The 16,430-nt window shown below is 32.9% G+C and overlaps 2 protein-coding genes across 2 annotated transcripts; one reads left to right on the plus strand and one right to left on the minus strand.

Moving 5' to 3' along the window:
- The first annotated feature begins 669 nt into the window (after positions 1–669).
- Positions 670–7,494, plus strand: LOC134234209 (26S proteasome non-ATPase regulatory subunit 1-like). Its single transcript, XM_062716266.1, has 7 exons — positions 670–705; positions 1,109–1,285; positions 2,261–2,410; positions 3,843–3,893; positions 5,359–5,434; positions 5,780–5,878; positions 7,326–7,494. The coding sequence occupies exons 1-6, from the start codon at positions 685–687 to the stop codon at positions 5,848–5,850; spliced, it is 546 nt and encodes a 181-aa protein (XP_062572250.1). The 5' UTR covers positions 670–684; the 3' UTR covers positions 5,851–5,878; positions 7,326–7,494.
- Positions 7,495–8,735: 1,241 nt separating this feature from the next.
- On the minus strand, positions 8,736–16,410 carry LOC134234202 (probable ATP-dependent RNA helicase DDX56). The gene is made up of 17 exons (XM_062716258.1): positions 16,254–16,410; positions 13,802–13,963; positions 13,368–13,448; positions 13,173–13,246; positions 12,687–12,857; positions 12,314–12,404; positions 11,894–11,958; positions 11,654–11,758; positions 11,329–11,400; positions 11,113–11,232; positions 10,883–11,002; positions 10,492–10,592; positions 10,268–10,341; positions 10,002–10,091; positions 9,350–9,455; positions 9,144–9,256; positions 8,736–8,858 (listed from the first exon to the last, which is right to left on the minus strand). Exons 1-17 carry the CDS (start codon positions 16,308–16,310, stop codon positions 8,781–8,783), a joined length of 1,680 nt encoding a protein of 559 aa, XP_062572242.1. The 5' UTR covers positions 16,311–16,410; the 3' UTR covers positions 8,736–8,780.
- Positions 16,411–16,430: the final 20 nt, after the last annotated feature.

Consider the following 16,430-nt stretch of genomic DNA (forward strand, 5'->3'; position numbering starts at 1 on the left):
TTTGAATGAGAGAAATTTCACAAATTTATCACCTAGTGTTTTGTATTGGTAGAAAATGTTTCCTCAATTGTAAAAATTAGATATTGGGGACTGATTGAAAACTGATGAATCACGAAAATAAGTGACACGAATAATAGTTGGTTACAGCATTGCCTAGAAAATATATCCACATTTTATAGTATGCCATGACCTTGAAAACAAAAATTATTTAGACGAAGCTGTGAAGGCCACAAAGTTTCAATTAATTCAGAATGAAATTTCATATTATTTCTGGATCACATGCCAGGCAATTGAGTCCTTAACTTTCTTACAAGGTATCCCTCTCATTTTTTTGTCCAAAAAAAAATCAAGAATTAAAAAAAAAAAATTCCAAATCACTACTAATTCAGATGCAGGCAACTAAAATGTATTTTGAACATAAAATTGGGTAAGTAGAGGGCTATATAAATTACAGTTTAACACTAATGAATTAATCGTGTTACATCAGGATTCCACAAACTATTGGTTGTTTTTAATCCCTCCACGATTATTTCCACTCTTCATTCATGATAAACTAAAGAAGACTGAAGAGTGAAAGATGAATTCCAGCTGACCAGTACCGCTACATAGCATTTATTAAAATTACTCCAAACTTCAATCAACTTAACCATTTACCCAGTGTAGACAAAAGTATGGAAGGTTGGGATGGATAGACACTATCCATATGTTTGTAGCTTCTGACAGATTCTACGATTTATTTCTCTTTCAAAGTAAATCCAAATGTTTACCTGATTTAAAAGTACTTAAATACTTAACATGCTTATGGTGTGATTTTTATAATGATTTGGGGGGGGGGGATAAAAGGGGGGATAAAAATTATTGAATCTGACGAAATAATTCGTTGTTGATGTAAATATGATTTTTAAGATACTGATTTGTAGCAAAGGATGTTATTTACCTGGTATGTTTTTATTTCTTTCCCACTCTATCTTTTGTGTGTGTGTATGTGTGTGTGTGTGGGGGGGGGGTATGCATTTTAATTTGTTGATGGTGTCTTAACTGTAAACAGATCAGTTAGCATTAAAATTATAATAATTTTATATGTAACCTTTATTTTTTTGGCCTACAGATGCCAAAGCTGGAGTTCCGTTCCAATGCTAAACCCTCTCAGTTTGCCTACCCCCCTCCACTGGAGGATAAAAAGGAGAAAACAAAGGAGAAAGTGTTGACAGCCGTGCTGAGTATCACTGCCAAACAGAAGAAAAAGGAGGCCGAAAAGAAGAAGGATGAAGAAAAGATGGATGTGGTAGGTGAAGAATTAAAGAAAGGTCAAGTATAGGGAGAACTAGGGATGTAGGTCATAGGTCAGTCAAGGTTATAGGTCAGACAGTATTTTAGGTCATAGGTCAGACAGGAATATAGGTCATATAAAGTTAAGATTTGAAGTCATAGGTCTGAAAGACTTGTAGATCAGTTAGGATTTTATGCCCAAGGTCAGACAGGATTGCTTCATAAGTCATAGGTTGAATTAGGTCATAGGTTATACAACATTGTGGGTCAAATCCTCGTAGGTCAATAAATATTTTAGATCATTAAAGATTATAGTTCTGCCAAGATTAATAAAGCTATTCATAGTTGACTGGTTTGTTCATTTGATGAATTTTGTTTTTCTTCCCATATAAAAAATGAAAATATATTTTTAGACATTCTGACACATCATAAATTAAAAAGCCATGTTCTTATTTCATTGGTAATTGCAGTGAATTAGACAAAATTTAGATATAGTTAACAAGAAAATCTGGCATGCTAAGATTAATCCTTTTTGAATAAAAATGTTATTTAGCAATATTACTGGACTTTTTGTTTGCATATTATGATAGTTTTGCATGTTGGAATTTAGAATAAAGACCACATTGATGAATTGAAAGCTATAGGTTTTCAAAGGAAAAATCTTTGAAAAAAAGACCTAATGTGTCTGCACTACGTAGTGACATGATATTTTCTCCTGTTTTTTCCCTATGTGTTCCATGTTTTTCTGTTATTATCTTCAGCAATGTCTTACTTATGCGACATGATATACTTATCTTAAATGAAGCTTAGAGCATGATTTTCATGTCATTAATAAATCATATCCTTGTTTTTTAGGAAGTAAATAAGTGATAAATTTTGATGAGTTGGTATATACACAAAATATTTCTATTGAGATTTATCTTTGTCTTAGTATATGTATATATTAAAGTCAGTATTTTTTTGGATGATGCAATAACTCTGTATTTTGTAGGATGATGAAAAGAAAGATAAAGAAGAAGAAAAGATGGAAACAGAGGAAGGAGAGAAAGAAAAACAGGATAAAGAGAAAACAGAGAAGGAAAAAGAACCAGAACCCAACTTCCAGATGTTGGATAATCCAGCCAGGGTGATGAAAGCTCAGGTAAATATTTATTGTCAGGTGTGGAGTAATTTAATTGGATAATGAGAGTCCTTTGTAAAGTAATTCCACTGGATGATTAGGGTTCTTTGTTAGGTAATTCATTGGATGATTCAAGTTCTTTGTTCGGAAATTCCATTGGATGATTTTGAGTTCTTTGTTGGGTAATTCCATTGGATGATGAGGGTTCTTCATTGGGTAATTCCATTGGATGATGAGGGTTCTTCATTGGGTAATTCCATTGGGTAATTCCATTGAATGATAAGCATTCATTGTTGGATTTTTTCATTTGATGATGAGGGTCCTTTGCTAGGTAATTCCATTGGATCATGAGGGTTCTTTGTAAGGTTATTCCATTGGATCATGAGAATTCATTGGTAGGTTATTCTCACAGATGGTGAGAGATAATTAATAGATTATTCCTTTTGATGGTAAAAAAGTTCAGTACTAGATTATTCCATTATGTGATAAAAGTTCTTCTGTATTTTCATATAGTTAGTAGTATGCAATTGAATTAGATACAAAATACCATCATACAATCATTTAGTAAAGAAAATAGCACAGGTCTACATATATTTCAAATAGTTAAGGTGCCTTATTCATGAAGTATGTCTATGATTATAAGGCCTACACAAGCAATAAAAAAGATACATGTATCTATTTTCTAAAATTTAGAGGTCAGAACCAACAGTTTTAAAATAGAATTTTTTGAGGTAGATTTATGGTCAGTGTCTGATACATGAAAGTATATTACCTGAAACCTGTATTTTGTACTTGGTCATCCTTGCGTTTCACATCAGGAGTCTATAAAAGCTCTGTACAAGTGTTGGAAGCCAACTTCCAAGTTTACTCTAGGCCAGAGTTCAACAAACTTGCTTTTCATTGAAGAAAAAAGGGAGAATAAAGGAACCAGTTGATTTCATGGCCGACAGAAGGATGTTTATCCCAGTTATATAAACACATGTCATGATGCAAAAATTAAAAAGATAATGATTTATAGATTTTGTTAAAAAAGGGGATTTTGTAATTCTGACCATAGATTTTATAAGTGCAGGGTAAAAGACAATTCCATCATCATATAGTTAATGCCGTTTTTGACTTCAGAAAATCTATTGAAATACAATGGCAAGAACAAAATGTAAAAGCAGATAAATTATATGTGATTATGTGTATATAAACATCTTTTTTTCTACACGTATTACTTGTATATTATTTTTGAATTGATATCATGGTTTCTAAAGAAGATTAACTCTTGTATAATTATTCCTATCTGTAGAGGCTGAATTAAAAATAAAGATTATTTACATCTACAGAACATCATCAACACTGACTAAGTATCAAAAGAATTCATATGTATTAGAAATTATCTTTAAAAAATAAGACAGGGCTTCAAAGAAAGTAAATACTTACAAATATTAAATTTCTTATATTTTAGCTGAAGGTGTTGTTAATGCCAGAGACTAGCAGATATGTACCTGTTAAAGATGTAAGTATATGTTTATATTATATTAGCATTTTATAGGTATAAAACAAGAAAAGGGGTTGATCAAACAGTTTTCTGACGAAAAAAATTTATTGTGGTGAAATATATACCAGAGAGTTGTTAAAGCAGGCTAGAAATTCTAAACAGAAATAAGAACTATGGCTCAGAATGTTTTAAAGGGGCCATTGAACAAGACTTGAACTTACTTGCTTAAAATATCCTATTGGGAAATTGTTACAATTGAGGTGGTTCTCTGCATGATCATAGCTTAGAGTAATTTGCTAAAATTACCTTTATTTAAAGGCCAGTCAATATATCCTCAAATTTTGACAGGTGTCATAGATATTGACAAATAAGTCGATGAAACAAGGATAACACTTTCTTCAAAGTCTACATTTCACAAGTAGTGTGGTAAATACAATGACCTTGATAGCAAATACTTTCTATCATAAATGGTGGAAAGTCAATGTTTTTCAAACAAATTGGTAAATCCAATATTTGAACACAGAATTGTCTACAAATTTTATCATTTGCCTGATTATAAAAGGGAAGCACACAGCAGATGTGTCTAGTTAACTGGGGATGCTCACTTCTCCATGGCACCTTACCCCACTACTGAGGTTTTTAGAGGTCTATGTTTGCTAGGCTCTCAAATTGTTTTGTTCAATTGGTCTTTATATAGGTAGAGTACTGTTTTGTTATTTTAATTTTTCTTTTCCTACCAGACCTTAGCTAATTTTTCAGACATTAACCTCGGGTTACCAAAAAAAGCACAGGGGGAATCAACTACATTCTGAAAATAGCAAATAATCTGATGTGTATATATTAGCTGCCTTCAGTTAACAAGTTTTGTGATGTTCCAGAGAATTGAAATTGAAAATTGCATCTATTTTGGACTAGGTGTGGCATTTATTTAATGATTTGAAGTATTCATGAAGTAAACAAATATAAAAAAAAAATTCAATTCCTGTAGAAGCCCCTTCTCTCTGCTTGAAAAATAAAACAGCAGCGTTCACTGTCAAGATTTCCTTAGGCCATTTATTGCTTGATTCACCAACAGACATAGACATGTAACTTGACTGAAAATAATTTAAAAATAACCCAAAATTGTTATACATTAGCTCAGTTGGACACATTTATTACTTTGATATTTATTATATAGAATGGGCATTAGAATGATAAATGACACCTATAATACTTTTATTGTAGATGACAAATAGAGGCAATGTGATATATGTGATATATATGTGTGACATATATATGTAATATACTAAAATTGTAGGTGACACATGGGGGCATTTAATATGGCAGAAGTGATGTTATAACTCTTTGATTGTATGTGACAGTCACACATGGAGTCAATGATATGACATATGATACATGTATACATGTACTGATACTGTAATAGCAGGTGACTCATGTAGGTATTGTATAATGATGTATGTGACATATAATTCTTTTTTTGTAGGTGACACATGGAGGCATTATCATGATGAGGAATAGCAAGCCAGGAGAACAGGAGGAAATTATAGAGCCTGTAGCAGGTGAGGTATAACTAAATGAGAAGTTCAGATTGAGGCTTGAAACCTGATGTACATGTATATAGACTTGTAGACTACATAGAAAATATTATTAAAGAAAAATAAACAGTTTTTAGCCTCCTTGATTGAAAATATTAAACATGACTAGAAGGGTTTTTTGTTTGGCATCCAAAAGGCTCAAGTAGAGTCGGTTTTCAAATCCTTATGTTGAAAGAGAATGTAACAAATGCAACTCCACTAAATTGTCGAAAAATGCTACATATAGGTTTTTAAACAACTGTAATTTCTGTTGCATCATATATTATTTTGTCAGTGAAGCATGAATTAATATATTTGTTTCATTTTCAGCTGGAGGTCCAAAGATTGAGGAGGAGGAGGAGCCAGAGCCCCCAGAGCCATTTGAGTGGACCGAGGACTAAAGCCGAGGAACATTGGAGGAATTTACAGGTATCACAGCTGATCTGAATACTGGTTTTATTATTGTTTCTTTAAACAGACCTTTAACTTCTTTGTTTTTGTCCCCCGCTTGAAAAGTGGGGGATATTAATTTGGGTTTGTCCGTCCATCCGTCTGTCTTTTTATCTGTCTGTAATTCTTTTCATTTCCACACGATATCTCGAGAACCCTTTGAGCTTTTGCAATGAAATTTAGCATAGCAATTCCCTATGGACTAAAGAAGACCCCTATTGATTTTGAGGTCAAAAGGTCAAAGGTCAAGGTCATAAATAAGCAAATTCTGTCTGTTAAAACACTTTTGTTTCCACACGATATCTCGAGAACCATTTGAGCTATTGCAATGAAATTTTATATAACAACTCCCTGTGGCCTAATGAAGACCCCTATTGATTTTGAGGTCAAAAGGTCAAAGTTCAAGGTCGTAAATTTATACATTCTGTCTGTGTGTAATACTATCATTTCCGGGCGATATTTCAAGAAGATTTTGAGCTTATGCAATGTAATTTTATACCAATACTCCCTAGGACGTCTCTCGCCCCTCTCAAAGTGCCCCGCCCCGTTTGTTTTATTAGTATTTTTAGTATTACATGTCGCTATTTTTAGCGCAGGGGCATGAGGAGAGTTATTGCGTATAAAACAGGTTCTCGGCGGACTTTATGTTCTTATTAAATCTATTAGAACTGTTTAATAAAGGCTAAATAAATCAAACACTATGCATTGTGTAAAATTTTGAGAATACCGAACATGAAAACATGAATATGTACATGTATGTGACTTCAGTTCTGCATATACTTCTCACCATGAAAAGCGATTCCGTGGTCTAGTGGTTATGTCTCTCGCTTCATATGTGAGAGGTTGCAAGGTGATCGAATAATTCATGAATCCTTTTTTTTTTTTTTTTATTTACTAAATGATAGTATTCAGCATGTGAAATGAAAAATTTATGAGGTTATAAAATCATCATTACAGTGTGATAAACATTCCATTTAAAAAAATCTTCTATACACATAATAAAGAATAAGCAATCAAATCTTTATACGCATATTGACATACATGTATTTTATTTGCTTCAGTATACATGTATACATTTAATAATTCTACAAATTCAGAGGAACAGGGGGAGGTATCACAGCTGATCTTACCTTTTATCTGAAGCGGGGGACTACGATTGTTTCTTTAAACAGACCTTTAACTTCTTTGTTTTTGTATATACATTGGGCATTGCCAAAGAACGATGCAGTATACATAAATTAGGGTTTTTTCACAGAAACAAAAATTAGGGTATATTTTGCCTATAGCTTTTACATTTTCCATTCAATATTTCCTTTATTCAATGATGAAATTTTCTTCAAAATGTTAAACTTGACTTTGTATTGGTATTTGACTTTGTATTTAGTAGCTAATTTTTCATTAACTGGAATACTTTCTAATCTTTCAGCCAAGGAATTTACAACATTGGATTACCTATCACTACCTTTGCAAGAACTTTGAAATGTAATCATTTATTTGTGACTGAATTCAGAAGGTGTGACCTTCATATAGATATAGAAGACTGTTTATGAATATTTTATGTATTTGTGAAATTTCAGAAAAAAATTGAATGTCTTAATAAATTATGTCAAAAAAATTTACCATTTTGTTTTTATTGCATACAAAGATAAAATATATGGTTTGTCTGTTTAACCTATTTTAAGCCTTATTTGAAAAATGGTAACACATTAGTTTGCCTACATTGAGTCTGATCTGTCGACTGTTGATTTATCTGCTCAATACCTTGAGAACCCTTTGCTTGACATACATTATACTTAGTATATGTATCCCCTAAAATTTCATTTCTGATATAAGGTCTCCCAGTCAAGGGCACCAACTACTTTGGACATTACAAGATGTCTTGCAAAAATTACATTACAAAAATATTTCAAGGCCTTTGGGCCACAATGCTGCACTGTATAACTCTTCAAAGAAAATCCATTTGAAAATTAATGTTTTCATGGAAAACTTTTTAAGATAATTGACATACATGTATGACAGTTTCATCCCACCCCAGGAGGCCATGGTTTGAACAAACTTCAATCTACACTACATGAGGAACTTTGATATAAATATTTTAGGGGAATTACTGAGCAGAAATACCTTGGCAAGCAAAAAAGAGGGAATCATCAGAAGCTATTAATAAAGGAACATTTTTCTGTCGAAAACTTTAAATTGACAAAATTTGATGTATACACAATTGTTGAAGAAGAATAAGGTACCATTTTAGCTTTATTCTGCCCTAAAAATTTTATATTTTCCAAAAGTTTTAAAACTAGCTTTAATATTATTTGATTGTACGACTGTGTAGATCAGAAAAGAATGTAGCCTTTTGGAAATATGACATGATTAAGCAGAAAAAGCTGTAAAATGACCCATTTCAAAGGTAGTTTTCCTTAAGTAAATAGTATCTACAGCTGTCGCCCACTTTAATTTTTGGATATGTTTCGTAAAATTCAATGAAAAGTCACATATTTCAAAATCTTTGTGGGTAATACCTGTGGACTATATTATATGAAAGAAAATTCCATTGAAAATTGATGTCTTCTGCAACTTTTAAAGAAAATATGGGAAAATGCATGTTTATGACATCACACTTAGCTTTTAGAAAAACTATTTGTATGATATTTCTACATGGAATTTCAATGATTCAGAAAGCATGTGTTTTCATTTTTTATACGTTTTATTTTTAAGAAAATCACAGGGCAAGCTTGTATTGAAATCGTACCTTGTTTGTGCCAGTAATAAATCAAATTCCTTTTGATTTAGTGATTGATTGGTCTTGACAGTTCTCATAAAGAACGGAAGTCTAGTACTTATATTCATATTAGTAATATTTATTTATCAACAGTAATGTACAATACTAGGACTTCTTTTTCTTCTTGCCCCCACCCACTACACCAGCTGATTCAAAACTTCTCAACGGGTCAGCTTTCCTTTTCTGTCAAAAAAAAGATAATTGAGGAAATATATGAAACATTTCTTCTTAGTTTCGACCCCCAAAAAATCTTACTACACCTATAGCAGGGTGCCAAACAAGTATATTAATTCAAAAGTTACTACCAAAATAAGGACCTGTAGCTATACATAAATCTCGCACAGATCATGATATATATATTGCAATTTTTTATTCCATTTAATATTCGTTCAAATGAAACCTAAACTTTACTAGCAGAGGCAAAGTTTTCATCTCAGAATATCGATCAAAAGATTATATTTTTCATACCTTGAATTTAATTTCTGCTTGTGTTGGTCCTTTTTGTGCCGAATTTTTCCTCCTTTCTTTTGACCTTCCTGGTTTTGAAGACATTCCTCGCATGTGTCTCAGGGTTTTAGGAACTACAAACAGAAAACATTAATAAATCTTTTTTTGATTGATTTGTCTGAATAAATAATATGCAAATTTCTTAATATACGGAACACCTACAGTACCTAGATAATCTGGGACGTTTTTGAGATGTTTCTGGACCTGGATTGTGTGAAGACTCTTGTCATGACGTAAGACCTGGAGGTCTCGAGGGTTATCCTCAAAGTATGTCTAAAACAGAACAAATCCAAGTATTACTCACATCTTTACAGTACAGTACTCAATTAAAATGATCTTAAAACATTTATCCTTCAACTTTTATTTTCATTCTACTGTAAAATCACATTTTCATGGGGCCAAATTTTTTAGGTTTGAGGAAAAAATATTGGATTGTGGGGATTCGATTTTTGTGGTTGGAAATGTTTAGTAGTAATGCATACCGTAAACCTGGAAATTTTTGCTGAAGATAAATTTTTAGCAAATTTGCGAGTTCATTGCATTCGCAAAAATATTTTTCTTAAAAATAAATTACCAATAAGAAAATGTAAACAAAGCAGTGGTAAGTCGCAAAATCTTAAAACGTAAAAATTAATCAACAGCATTTTGACCCGAATTCACAAAATAAATCGACGTAAAAATTTCCAGATTTACGGTATGACATTTTACATTTTGTGGTGGTCATGAATTCAAGGGTCTCTCCATGCCTTGAAAACAATGAAAATTAAACACCCCAGAAAATTAGTGATTTCACAGTATTTGACAGAACTTTGATCTTACTTTTAGTTTGTTGGATGCCAGCATTTCCTGTTTGATTTCTTTCAATCTGGCCTCTCTTATTGCTGTTTTTGTGACCATTCTCATTGCATCCTAGTGAACAAAACAGGAAATTTGAAATACATGTACATGTATATATTTGATTTATTTTAAATTAACATTAGTTGTGTCCTACTTTTATTTTTAAAGCAAATCATTTGTATGGGTATTTAAACTGGTATAAGGAAATTCCAGATTTTCTAAAGCACATGAAGTTTCTTAAGATTTACCTTTGCCCTATATCTGAATCCTTCTATCTCATCCATTTTGAAATTATACGGCTTAAAGACACTCTCCTCTCCAGCTGTTAAAAAAAAAGGATTTGCATTTTCCATTAATCAGTATCACGTAATATATTAAAAACACTGACATCAAATCTTTTACATAACGAATTTCCTTTTAAACAGTATTTCCACTGGTCAGTATTATTGGGAGACAACTAATGATTACTTACAGCCTGATTCAGACAGAGCCTTTTCCACTTCTCCCAGTAACTCAGTGTCCTTGACACTGACAAAGGACAGGGCGTTACCTTGGTTACCTCCCCTGGCTGTCCTAAATACACAGTGAACACAATATGTTATAAAAATTATAAAAAGTATTACGAAAATTGCCTACTTTGTTTACATTCAAGTTCAGCAGTATGAAAAGCAAATTATAAATCTAGGGTAGACAGTACTAGACACAATCCGAGTTATTTAACCAACATTAGCCTGCTGAAACCCTGGGTTAACTCTGTTGAAAGAATGATTCCTATTAACAAAATATTTTTTATAAATTTAATAACAATTTTGATTTTTTTTCTTTTATATTAGTTAATGAAATGTTGTTTTACAGTTTCTGACCTTCCAACTCTGTGTATATATGTATCTACGTCACAAGGAAAATCAAAGTTGATCACATTGGAAACATTCTGAAAATCTATTCCTCGCGAGACTCCATATTCTTTGTCTTTCTTCTTAGGTCTGCACAACAAAAGAGGAACAGAGGACATTATCTTATCTTTAGTACTTTTCTTACAATGATTTCTTCAAATTCTGATAATTTTTTCTCAGTTTCATTGTGAAAACTTTACCTTTTTTCCTTTTTCTTTTCTTGTTCCTGTGGTTTAGACTTTGGATCCATTAACAGGTTTTCATCTGATGCTATGATGATGTCATAAAGTCCATCATTAAACTGGTTCACAATGTGGCACCTGTGACAAACAGAGAACCAGATTACTACCACTGCAAAAGTTAGAATGCAACTTAAAATCAAACATGCTGTAAAGCATAAATGACTGTATACATACCTAGAATTAACTGGAAGTTCAGAGTTTAACACACATGCAGGAATTGCAAACTGTTCCAGAAATAACTTCAATCTGAAAATAGTGGATTTGTACGTTCAGGCTATTTCAATTAAGTTATTCAAAAAGAATATCTATTTTGATTCAAAATTTGATTCAAAATTGTTTGAGGATGAAGGTGATCAATATCTTCAGCATTAATAGTCTTTAACAAAAATATTGATAAACTCTACATATACTCCATTATAAACACTGTACCTGATAGAAAGGGCTTGTTAAAATTGCACACATCATTGCAATAACCCTTTTAACAGTTTAGTTTACTTACTTGTAACACCTGTTGACCTCGTTAACAAAGATAATAGACTTCCCTCGCAGCAGATTTAATTTTAATAGAGCATATACTAAAGTGAATTTGTCCTGTTCTTCACATCTGAAATGTAAAATAAAGATGTAAGAATACAAAATTCAGTAATGTGACAAAAAATGTAAAAAAAATTATTCACAGCATCTTTTTGAAAAAAAATAGGAACTGGATGTTGACCTATTTTTTAACACTTTGACCTACTTTATATGATACTGGGTCAGTTGAGATGCCTCAGGTAGTTGTGATTCCTCAAGTTTCAATATCACCTACAGTTATATATGGAATTGTAGCATTTCAGAACACAAAGTGTGACAAAGTTCAATTGTAGAATATTCTCTCCTTTTTTCAAAGAAAATATCACTACTAGTTACAGTATTTTGTGAAACTTGGATAGCGACACATTATTATCACTGAAGTTTCATGAAATAAAAATATCTTTTCAGTTATTAATATTTTACAGAAATATATGGAAAAGCTAACATTAAACAAACTGAAAGTTCATGTTTTTTTTCAAATGGATTCCTATGAGTAATCCAAAATAATCAAGTAGTCCTATAAAATAATTTTTGGAATCAACAGAAATCTCCATTAAATCATGTCAGTGTTAGCCGTAATCCTCACAGCATTATGGAGGACCATCCTCTTGAGAGCTCGGACATCTTCACTCAGTGTGGCAGACATCAGGAAGGCCTGGTAGATTTTGGGAAGTTGACTGAAAGAAAAAAACCAATCATCAGGCATCGACTGATGTTTTGCAAAGGAAATACTGATACTATGCAGAATACTAAATTACAATTTAATTACAGTTTACTCTCAACAAATACAAGGTAGATAACTTGGTCATTTGAATAATTATTTCAAAATAATTCATATTTATAATCCTAATGTCTGACAAAAATTGAAGCTCAGCTGTGCCAGTTTTTTTTTCCCTCGATCTACATTTTTTTTAATGAAATAAACAAAAAGAGAACACTTAAGTTAACAAAACCTTCACCTAAGAATTCCTTTTACATCATCCTCATAACCAAAAGAGAAAAGTAAATCCGCCTCGTCAATAATCAGTAACTCTAACGACTGTTTGAGGTCAAGGTTACCGGCTTTGATGTGGGCCAGGGCTCGGGTGGGCGTGGCCACAATGATGTCTGGTCTCTCCATCAACATGGGTCTACAAAACAAGGACAGACCAAAAGGTTTATGATTGTTATTTTCATTGATATAGGCAAGATTTCCGAATAATCAATATCTGCATTTGAAAAGTTTTATTGTACTGTAAAACTTGTTAAGTATGAACACTGATATAGCGAATTCCTGGATATAAGGAAGTTATGATCTTGGATCCCAAGATATATGAATTTAACGAATTCCTTCTACGGATATAACAAATTACGAATATAGCGAAGTAATTTTGAAGGTTCCAGTGACTTTGTTATAACCAAGTTTTACTGTATTAACTGCTGGTCAAGTTAAAACAAAGGCTTACTTTTGGGTAGGTAGTGGCACCTGAGGTGAAATGTCAAGGACTCTGACTTCTCTGGAACAACTTGATGTGAGATCCTAAAGAAGCAAAACATTGATTATAAGTAAACTCAGTTACAAGTCAATTTCAAATACAATGTGCCACAGAATGATAATGTTCTGGGAAAAGGAAATCAATCATTGTCATGTCTTCTCTCACCATTAAGTTTTTGTAAGCTTGGTGGCATAATTCTTTGGTAGGTGTCAGCACCAATGCCTTGACTGATTGCTCTGTACTGGTCTGAAAATGATAAAAGTATTTCATTGAGGTAAAGAATAGCAAAAGTATTGGTATCCAATATTAATATCATAGTAAATGTTTCAAGCTTTTTTTTGTATGTTAGAAAAAAAAATGAAATTAACTGTATGATTAAGGTTTTTGTCTATCATGGAAAAAGGGTATGTAACTAAACGTTTTTAAACAGGGAGTACAGTAATCTGCTTTGCTTTATTTTCTGTATGACAGGGATTTACTAGTTTTACTGTAAGTATTAATTTCTGTATAACGTGGATTTTTTTACCTGTTTTGCTGTCAGTACATGTATTTTCTGTATTACAGGGATTTACCTGTTTTGCTGTCAGTGATTGATTTACCTGTTTGGCTGTCAGTATTTTCTGTATTACTGGGATGCAGAAAGCTGCAGTCTTTCCTGACCCTGTTCTGGCTCGAGCCAAAATGTCCTTTCCTTCCAAAGCAAGTGGAATGGCCTTCTCTTGTATTGGTGTTGGTTCAGACCAACCAAGATGTGAAATAGCCTACAAATGTTAAATATTTTATTCATTTCAGTTGAATTTTCTGCAATAAATGATCTATTTCCTATCATCTAGTATATATCTTGTGTGTATTAGCATGGCCTAGATTAGCATTTCAAAGTTTTCTATTCACTATGAACATTTTTTAACGAATGTACTTTTATGAACATGCACACTCTCAGAACAAGGCCTAGCTGTGCAAAAAAGAGAAAAATTGGACAGTATGCACCTTGTTTTATCGCAGATCTCTGAATTTCTATCAATAAGCTGTTATATGATTGATCAGAGTGATATGGCCAAAAGAAAAAATACTCTTGTTTCCTGTCCCCTGACCCAAAAAAATAGGGTAGGTAGGTAGGGAAAAAATTTTATTTTGAGAAAAAATTTTATTTTCAAAATTCAATGAATGCAGGACATATAGCATATAATAAAAATAAAACAGTATGTTAACAGTTTACAAAGCAAGTTTATTAATAAAGATTTATAAAGTAAAGGTATTCTGTACACTTGTGATGTATTAGTTCTATAAATATTGTTGGTCGACTTTAGTATTTCAGGAAAATAGCCCCCCAAAATGAAAATGTAATAAAAACTTTTAGGGTCAGAGGGTAAAATGTAGGGTAGGTCGGGTGACAGGAAACAAGAGTATATTTTATTTTGGCCTATATACCCCCTCTTTATAGTGTGTAACAGATAAGAGGCCCACGGGCCTTATAGGTCACCTGAGTATTGTGTAACAACTTTCAAACAATTAACTTCGGTTTGTGTTTTAAACCAGAGGCCATGAAATTCACAATTCACAATTTTGAAAGAGGCACCATTGCTTTTCATAATTATAAACTTAGCATGCTTACTCTATTTACTTAATACCCAGAGGTAGATCAAAGTAACAAAGAGAAAATGCACTTCCACTTTATAACCAGTTTTGCACCTCACCCCAAAGGAACCACTGACCCTGGGGCCACATATTTCAAAATGCCCAGGGGGCATAAAAAATAACCATTTTGCTAGATGCACTTTTCTTCATCATAAATATATATACACACATGTACTTGGATCATTGGCATATAACCCAGGAGCAAAAGAAAATTTTCAAAGAATTAATGCATTTTCAATATTTATATATAATCAATAGAACCCCGCCCTAACACCAGAATCCCTGACTCTGGGGCCATAAAATTCACAATTTTGGAAGAGGCACTCTTGCTCATCATAACTATGTACTTAGTTAGTTTATTTAATACCCAGAAGCAGAGGAAAAGATTTTCAAAGAATAAATGCATTTTCACTATATAATCATCTGCTTTGCTTTATTTTCTGTAGAGCCCCGCCCTAACACCAGAACCCCTGACCCTGGGGCCATAAAATTCACAATTTTGGAAGAGGCACTCTTGCTCATCATATTAACTATGTACTTAGTTAGTTTATTTAATACCTAGGAGCAGAGAAGAAGATTTTTAAAGAAATAATGCATTTTCACTACATAATCTATATAGCCCCGTCCTAGCACTAGAAACCCTGACCCCTGGGCCATGAATTTCACAATTTTGGTAGAGGACTCAATGCTCATTACATTCATGCCAACAGTTTGCCTGCTTGATGTCCAGGAGTAAAGAAGAAGATTTTTAAAGATTGCAATAATTTTAGTGGTTTTGGCCCTACCCCTCAGGCCCCAGGGGGGCGGGGACCATAAAATTCAAAATTTATGTTCCCCTTCACCCATAGATGCTGTATACCAAATTTGGTTGAAATTGGTTCAGTGGTTTCAGAGAAGAATTAAGCTGAAAATGTTCAAATGTTAACACACGACGGACGACGACGCACGAAAACAGATAGCAATAGGTCACCTGAGTTACTCAGGTGACCTAAAAAGGAGAAAATACATGGCTGGACCAGGAATTGAACCTAGCTGGAACCCCTGCATCACTAGTCAGGTTCTCTATCGACTGAGAGGCCGATATCCACGGCCCACCATTAAAGTGTTTTTATATATAGAGGGGGTATACTTTTAAATATAGAGGGGCTATACTTATCAATCAGATTATCCAGACTGTTCGAAAGACCTGTGGTTCCATCCAGCTATTTTGTCCCCTAAGTAACGTAACGTAACCCACAATCCCTTAAGAGCTGCAAACAGCTGACCCAAATAAGTTCTTGAGATAGCCAGATAAAGTTTCATAAATAACAAATGAACTCCTTTCTTTTCCATTTACTCTAAAAATTACTGTCAAGAACTTTTTAATTAATTTTCAAAAATTATCATTTCACAACTATTTTACCGGGTATTTCATACCTTTAAGAGCCTGTCATCAAGCCCCATCTCATGAAATGACAGCGTGTCATCAGACATCGCGATTTATTTCACAAAAACCGTTCACAAAGTTAGTTGTCAGAGCTGGGACACATGGCACTGTTTTGATTCTCTTACAACCGGAAGTCTTTAACATGCTTTCAATATCCGGATCTAAAA

This window comes from Saccostrea cucullata, unplaced genomic scaffold (genome assembly GCF_032062105.1).
Source record: "Saccostrea cucullata isolate Sc308-1 unplaced genomic scaffold, CSIRO_AGI_Scuc_v1 ctg329, whole genome shotgun sequence".
NCBI lineage: Eukaryota > Metazoa > Mollusca > Bivalvia > Ostreida > Ostreidae > Saccostrea > Saccostrea cuccullata.

What these genes read in the sequence shown, in the direction of transcription:
- LOC134234209 (XM_062716266.1), top strand. Translation starts at nt 685, where the DNA reads ATGGATAGACACTATCCATAT. An exon ending in ATGAAGAAAAGATGGATGTG is followed by an intron (nt 1,286 to 2,260) that starts GTAGGTGAAGAA and finishes TGTATTTTGTAG; the next exon opens with GATGATGAAAAGAAAGATAA. An exon ending in GATATGTACCTGTTAAAGAT is followed by an intron (nt 3,894 to 5,358) that starts GTAAGTATATGT and finishes CTTTTTTTGTAG; the next exon opens with GTGACACATGGAGGCATTAT.
- LOC134234202 (XM_062716258.1), bottom strand. Translation starts at nt 16,310, where the DNA reads ATGTCTGATGACACGCTGTCATTTCATGAGATGGGGCTTGATGACAGG. An exon ending in GGATGGTCCTCCATAATGCT is followed by an intron (nt 11,959 to 12,313) that starts GTGAGGATTACG and finishes ATATAACTGTAG; the next exon opens with GTGATATTGAAACTTGAGGA. An exon ending in GATTCAGATATAGGGCAAAG is followed by an intron (nt 10,092 to 10,267) that starts GTAAATCTTAAG and finishes TTTGTTCACTAG; the next exon opens with GATGCAATGAGAATGGTCAC.